Source organism: Arachis duranensis, chromosome 3 (genome assembly GCF_000817695.3).
Source record: "Arachis duranensis cultivar V14167 chromosome 3, aradu.V14167.gnm2.J7QH, whole genome shotgun sequence".
Taxonomy (NCBI): Eukaryota; Viridiplantae; Streptophyta; class Magnoliopsida; order Fabales; family Fabaceae; genus Arachis; species Arachis duranensis.
In genome coordinates this window covers 119472987-119480504 of record NC_029774.3, presented here as the reverse complement: position 1 = coordinate 119480504, position 7518 = coordinate 119472987, and the positions used below count along the sequence as shown (strand labels likewise).

The 7518-nt window shown below is 33.9% G+C and overlaps 1 protein-coding gene across 1 annotated transcript; it reads left to right on the top strand.

Moving 5' to 3' along the window:
- Positions 1-2095: 2095 nt before the first annotated feature.
- LOC107480585 (mitochondrial inner membrane protein OXA1) lies at positions 2096-7302 on the top strand. Its single transcript, XM_052258463.1, has 10 exons — positions 2096-2292; positions 2557-3041; positions 3973-3991; positions 4221-4268; positions 4768-4826; positions 4992-5067; positions 5162-5293; positions 5468-5575; positions 6054-6108; positions 6770-7302. The coding sequence occupies exons 2-10, from the start codon at positions 2575-2577 to the stop codon at positions 7033-7035; spliced, it is 1230 nt and encodes a 409-aa protein (XP_052114423.1). The 5' UTR covers positions 2096-2292; positions 2557-2574; the 3' UTR covers positions 7036-7302.
- Positions 7303-7518: the final 216 nt, after the last annotated feature.

Genomic DNA, 7518 nt, shown 5'->3' with positions numbered 1-7518 from the left:
GCTATTTACCTCTTCTGGGGTAATGATTTGCCGCATTTACTTCAGAAAATTGGGCGGCGCCAGGTGGACGCGCTTTGTGATTCTTTAAGAGCAACTCATTATTGCGTTCAGCAACAACAAGGTAAGAAATTAACTCAGAATATTTTTTAAACCCTTTTTCTCGATACTACTGCTGCAGGAGCACATTCGAGGTATGAGAGATTGAGAAAGTTTTCTCCAACATATCATGATTAGTTATCTTTTTCACACATAATTTTATTCGTGAGCTGATTCGAAACATTGCAGAATTATATTCATTTATCAATTTAAAATCCTGTAGACGCAAGTGCGTCCATTCATATCGGACTTGAGGAAGTATCACCATTTTTTATGATTATACCTTTATTCAAGGTTCCAAAGATTTGCAGGATCTTTTAATGTGAGATATTCATTTTCCAATCATTCGTCAAGATGACGACGAAGAAAAATTATGGCTTTGGCTTTATCCTTCTAGGATGCATTATTTTCAGCTTTAATGGTATCTCCAAGACCCATTGAATCAAGATGGATTTCAGCATCTAATATCCATGATAAATAATTGTTTCCAGATATATCAAGAGTATTGAATTCAAGATGAGAGAGTTTCAACATAATAAAAATTTGTTACCTGAGTATTTCTAAAAATTTGATCAGAGTCTCGTATTGATAACGTGTTGTAAAATAAATAAGGAAGTTGTACTAGATATAAAATAAAGATGTGTAAATAGATAATTTTAATAATATTTTTCACCACATCAATTTCTCACACTAATAAAATGTATTAATTATATATATTAATACGTATATACTAGCATCCATAGAAAGAGAGAAGAAAATAGAATTTATTATAGTGTATGAAAGAAAAGAGAGGTAAGAATATTTGTTATTGCCCGTATGTACGAAAGTAAAACTACATTTCACTATTTATAGAGGTAGCACGCTTACTTTTTTAATACCTTTTTAATGCCATTTATTTTAAAAAATGTGAACCACGTATAATAAATGAGCATCCACATCATCACTTTATCACAACAGTAACATCCATTTGTTTATGTTATGGATGTCAGAATATTGAAATTTAATGTTTATAACTTTTTTTTAAAATCAATTTTTTTATATTTTTTATAAATTATTAAATTTGATTTCTCCCTCATTTATAACCATTCTTGTATGTATATGATAAAGTAAATGTTGAACTATGACAAGCTGACAACTCTTTTTATTTACAATGAAAATTGATAAAAGAGTAAAAAATTAGAATGATTTTTTATATTCAAACATTTTTTATCATTTTTTAATTTCTTTATCGTCGTCACTAATAACACCTCCTCCTCCTTCTCCTCCTATTAGAATTTTCTCTTTTCCTTTCTTTTCATTCTCCTCCTCCATCATCATCATCATCATCATCATCATCATCATCATCGTTATTGTCATTGCCTTCTTCTAATACGTAGCGTCATTATCGTTATAATCGAATTCGAATTTATATAATGAACAATTTTTGGTTCATTTGGTATTATATAATGGTTTCGTTTTGAGCTAATTTTTTATTCATTTGAGACGCAAATATTTTTGAATTCAAATTTATATAATGGACAATTTTTTGTTCATTTGATATTATACAATAGTTTCGTTTTGATAATATTTTCGGTTCATTCGATCACCACAGAATCAATCAAGATGTTAGCAAAATATTAATGTTGTTGGTGATGACGATAATGATAATGAAAAAGAAAGAAGACGACAAAATCGTGCAACGTAAACTAAATGACTTGGATGAAATGTAAAATTACTTGGATGTGTAGCGAGACTCAAAAAATCTATGTATAAACTATAAAATGGTATTATTTTCTTAAAAATTTGCATCCAGTATCTTGGGTCTTTTTAATTTGGGCCATATATGTTTTTAGGTATTGGGATTACAGATAAAAGAAACGGACATCAGTTTAGATTGCATTCCAGCCCAAAACTAACAAAAAAGAAAAAAGAGGACATGATTTGCATCCATAATTCATTTTTGGGTTTCTTGAAGGGCGGCGTAAAAAAACTACGTCGTTTTGATGTTTCCTTGTTTCATGTTTTGTTTCCTTCGCAACAAATGTCAGCTTTTCTCAGCTAGCTTACTTCGACACTAGCTCGCTTTCAGGTCCCGGCGGCACTTCCACACCGACCAACTCTCAACCCTAACTGCCGTCACCTCCCACAGTTGCCCCAACTCCGATCGCTGTTCCACCATCGGTGTCGTTGTCTTCCGCCGCCGTTGGTCCGCCGCCGGTTCGTATTCTTCTCTGCTTCGTTTCTCTCATTTCGTCCAATCAATAATTCGTATGTTTGTATACGTATATAACATTGGTGATCATGTAGTAATTCCCATTATACTATTCTTCATGCGTATTATTTCTCCCACTCTCTGGAATGTTACATTATAGTTGATCAGTGTATATTTGTGATTGCTTGCAACCTGTTTGATGAAAAGCCTCAACGTTTTGAATCTTTTTTTTGTCGGAATTTTGTTGGTTATTTGATGCTGCATGATAGAACTTCCTAAGGATACAAATGGCTTATAGACGATGCCTATTGAAAAGAGGGAACCTTGTAGACTGGAAGTGTCACCCGTCTTTCAGTTATGTACTCTACAGCGATGATGGGAAACACAAGCAGCGCCCAGAAGAAAAATCATCCTCTGCAGCAATCAGTACTTTTGTCCAAACAAGGTCCATCGGGAGCTCCCTTAATGGGTCTATGGGGTTTGGTGCCTCTTCTAGAGCGCTTTCCAACACATTCCTTTCCCCGTGCTCTGGATATAATTTCTGCCGATATATGTCGACTGTGAATGATGGATCAGATAAGATTGAGATGATGTCCGACATTGCAGATGTACTTACTGACAAGGCCGTTGAGACCATAGCTTCTCAGGCTCCTGTTTTTAACGAGGTTGCCATTGCTGCTGCTGATTCGTATTTGCCTGTGAAGTTGCTGCAGTATGGGATCGATGCTGTGCATACTTATACCGGGTTAAACTGGTGAGTTTGTACTTGTCTTGTCTCGCTTCTTGAATTCAAATCAAATTCCTAAGTAGTTCATAGTTTACTGCTTATTTGGTATCATATGGTGAGGTAAAATTAAATTGATTTGAATTCCTATGTTTAAAGTAACCAGTGAATCAAAGAATTGAATTTAATTTATACTGTTAGGAACGTGTACAAAAATGAATTGAGTCCTTTTTTCTTTTCCTTTTTTAAGGTTAGGGTGAAATGCTATTTTGATTTTTCTATTTTTAAGCCAAAGTTTATTGAGTGTGGTTTGCAAATATGAACCATATTTTTCTTATTTACTTTTGCCCTATTCGCAAGAATCGACTCCCTCTTCAATTTTAATTTCATGTTTTTTATTTAGTTTCAAACCAAGGAATCGAATTCAGTTTCTTGAATGGATTGGATCCCATGACTTCCCGAACATTCTGATAAAATTGGTACTCTTGTTGTTAAAGTTGCCATTGGTAGGTTTCTGGGTTTTACCATGAGTTAGAGGTTTGAACTTAGAAATGTCAATTCTTTTAGTTTGTCGGTCGCTAAGTTTAACTTGCTACACATAATTGCTGATGTAATTGATTTACCCAAGCAATCTTATGATTTTAAGATTTTTCTACCTGGGTGAAGAATACACTTTCTGGTGTATATGGTAGAGCTTCTTCTTGCATTGTGATTTTACAGATGGTCATTTTAGGTAGGAATGCGTTTTATTCATGGCAAAAAAATATATGAATTGGCTTCTATTATGATTGTTCAACATTTAGTTGAATATATTAGGTTTTCGAGACCATGCTAATCCAAACTGTTCTTGCACTTTACACCGTAGTGCATGACACCTACTCTGGGAATTGACTATCCAATGGCTTGATTATCCATATTTTGACATGTATTTGTTGCAATTTCATTTCCCATTTTCTTTCAGGTGGGCAGCCATTGCTTTGGCAACCCTTTCCTAGTTGGAATGGCCAAAATTTAAATGCATTGAGGGAGGAATATGCTTGTTTTCTCTCTTTTATCCGAGTTAAGATTTTGGAGGGTTATTTCTGTTGCTACTACACTCTGTTATATTGAGAGATGTTGCCAAGCTTGGTGTGGTTGTTTTATCAGTAATGAATTTTCTATACTCTAATCAAGAAGTTGCCTGAGCTTACTATATCATGTCTATTGCAGTTGCTGAGGCCGCACATGGAAGCGATACGGGCTGAGATGGAATATAAGGTAACTATATTGTATGTCGTCAAATTATTTTTTATATTAGCAATGATGGTAGATGTTCTGCTTTGCTGTTGTATTGATATCTATCTAGCCATGTCAAGCAGATGAGAGACCCACAATTGCTGTTGCCTACTAAGTGCATCCAAAAGTTTAGTTTGAATTGATAAATTTTCTTAAGATTTAGTTCACCCGTTAATTATCTGACCTGAACTATGTCTTGCAAGAATATTTTGGGATCGAAATAAGCAATTCTTATAAACCTATCTCCTGTCATGTGCTCTTTACACTATATATTTTGACTAAATTTGTTTAGACAGAAGACTAAAATAGTATAGAGAATGGGAGGAAAATATTGAAGAACAAGAATAATTAAAGAAAGTCGGAAAGCCCAAGCTAATTTTATTTCTTTAAGATTAAATTAGCAGAGTGGAATTGGGATTCGACATTCAAGCTTTGAATTTGACTTTAAGAAACATTTTTGTCCTTCATATATTAATTTCAGGCTATGGATCCCGTTGCTGCAGCTGAAAATCAAAAGAAGATGAAGCAGCTGTTTAAGGAGTAAGTGGTTTCTGATTTTGTTGGTGAAAGATATCATTTACAGTTCACGGTTTCTTTCATAACTGCTAATAGCATTTTAGATTCCCCCAGTGTCCCAGTCTGAACTTAGTTGCTACATTCAGTATGGAATGCCATATCATTTTCTCTCTGATTTTGATGATACAGATATGGTGTGAATCCGTTTACACCTTTGATGGGACTCTTTGTTCAAGCACCTATCTTTATTAGCTTTTTTCTTGCGGTAAGATGACTACCGATTTGATTTCTCTTGCTTAATCAAGGCTAAGGAACCTTTATGTTATTCTATCCATTAACATTCCCTTGTTTAATGATAGATATCAAACATGGCTGAAAAGGTGCCATCATTTAAGCATGGTGGAACCTACTGGTTTACTGATCTCACTACTCCAGATGCTTTATATGTTCTTCCTGTTTTGACTGCATTGTCGTTCTTAATAACAGTTGAGGTGAGCATTTTATTTTTCAAAAACCATTCTTGCAACTAACATTTTAATTCTATTTCCAGTTTGACCGCTTAGTAAAAAGGGCCACTTAAACAACTGCAAAAGATAATTTTTGAATGAAGTTAGTAAGAAAACTGTTCAGGTTGCAATTTAAGTGAAATTTATGTTGTTCCTTAGTGTAATATGCAAGAAGGCTTGGAAGGAAATCCTGTGGCTGGTACCATGAAAAATGTCTCTAGGGGTCTTGCTGTTCTTACAGTTCCCTTCACCATGGGGTTCCCAAAGGTAATCTTCTCTGACTTTTCCTTTTTGGGAATGAACAACTTTACATTGCATTTGCTGTCTATGCATGTGAAATAACATCTTTCATTTGTATGATCATTAGAAAGAAAAGAGAAGTTTTCTGATGGTTACGATAGAATTGGTTGCATGTGTTGTTTCCTTATCTCCTGTAGACTAACTTTTCAATGGTTGGTCTTTGGGCTGTGGAGTTGTCTTGCAACTTGTTAAGTGTAACTTGCATTATTATTATTATGCTTTTTCTTATTTCATCTATTTAGGGGGGAAAAAATTCTTTCTCAATACAAAATTATTGTTTATCAAAAGAAAAGATCTTAATATCAGAATAATTGATATAGTAATTACTAATTGGGAAGTATACTAAATGAGATAGGAAAGGCCTTTGTTTTTCCTTTCTAAGTACTGTATTTTACCTTTTGTCATTTTATGTAGTTTGAACGTGTGCCTATTTGTACTTTTGCAGGCCATATTTTGTTACTGGGTCACGTCAAATTTGTTTTCACTTGTGTATGGACTTGGTAAGATGTTTCAAATTTTTCTTTTGCATACCTTGGCTTCTCCATTATTCACAACCTTAGTATGCTAAAAAATAAAAATGAGATTTTCATTCATGAAATACGTATTGTTTATGGCATTGATTTCATTCCACCATGCAATCTTATTTCTTGGTTGCTCTTGAAAGGAGTATCTCTTGTAGTCTTGTTCCCCCCACCTTTCTGCATCATTCTTTCCTTCATCTTAATAAAATTCTTGTTTCTTCTATAATAGAAAATAATTAAACAAATTATGTTTCAATGAGTATAGACATCATTCATGATAAGGTATAATAATGTCATTTGATCTTCTATAGCTGATCTCACCTAGTGAAATAAGATTCTTTTGTTGTTTGGACGAAGTCATGTAATATTGCTAGCCTAAAATCTGTTGACGTTATTGGTTGGATAACTTCGACTATTTTAGTAGGACTAGAATTTTATTTGATTTTTGAAATATAGGACTGGAACTCTTCTAACAAAGGAAGTACTAAAGTGGGTTTGTAAGGCCCAAGTTTGAAGCTTTGTTTCGTTTATGTCTTAATTCCGATTTTACTATTATTTGTGGTTTTACAGGATCGTTTCCATTTTCAATTTTTTTTTATCTTATTTGTTTATTTGTTATCTCTTTTTTCGAATTTTACAGTGCTTAAAGTTCCTGGCATAAAGAAAACTTTAGGTATTCCTGAAATAGTTGCTGCAAAACCTACCACTGCTGCAGAACCACAATCTCCCTTTAATGTATTTCCAGCACTAAAAAAATCCACAGCAGAAGCAACTGAGCCAAGCTCATCACCAGTTGAACCATCAAAACATTCAAACAAAAAGATTTCTTCTTCTGCTGTTCTCAGCCAAAGGCTCAAAAGTTTAGAGAAACAAGTGAAAGGAAGAAAGAAAAACCTCAAGAGGTGAGCCAATACACGTGTTACTTAATTCGGCTCAAATTGATGCCGTAAATGTGCCGAGATTTATTTATATTTGGTTATCATTATATGATATAGAATTAGTAATTTATTCAACTTAGAGAGGGCAGAGGGATATATTTTTTTGTGGCTAATAAATTTTGCTGAGGAGGTTCAAACTTTTGTTTAACGTGTAATCTTACCTTAGATTCGAGTGTAATCTTTGATTATCTTATTTAAAACTCGGTCTTCACAAAAGGGAGACTTAACAAGGATCTTTCATATTTGATTAGATAGTATATTAGTTTCCCATTTGTGGCCAGACCATGGCTAATATGGTCTCGTGTCACATATTATTGGCAACTGAAATCGAATAAAAAGCCAAATGGGTAGTCTACTGTCAACATTTATTCTCCAGTGGTGGCTTTCAACATTCATCTCTGCCAACTTGTCCGTTCTCACCGTAGTTTCTCCTCCCAATTTTGAAGATTAT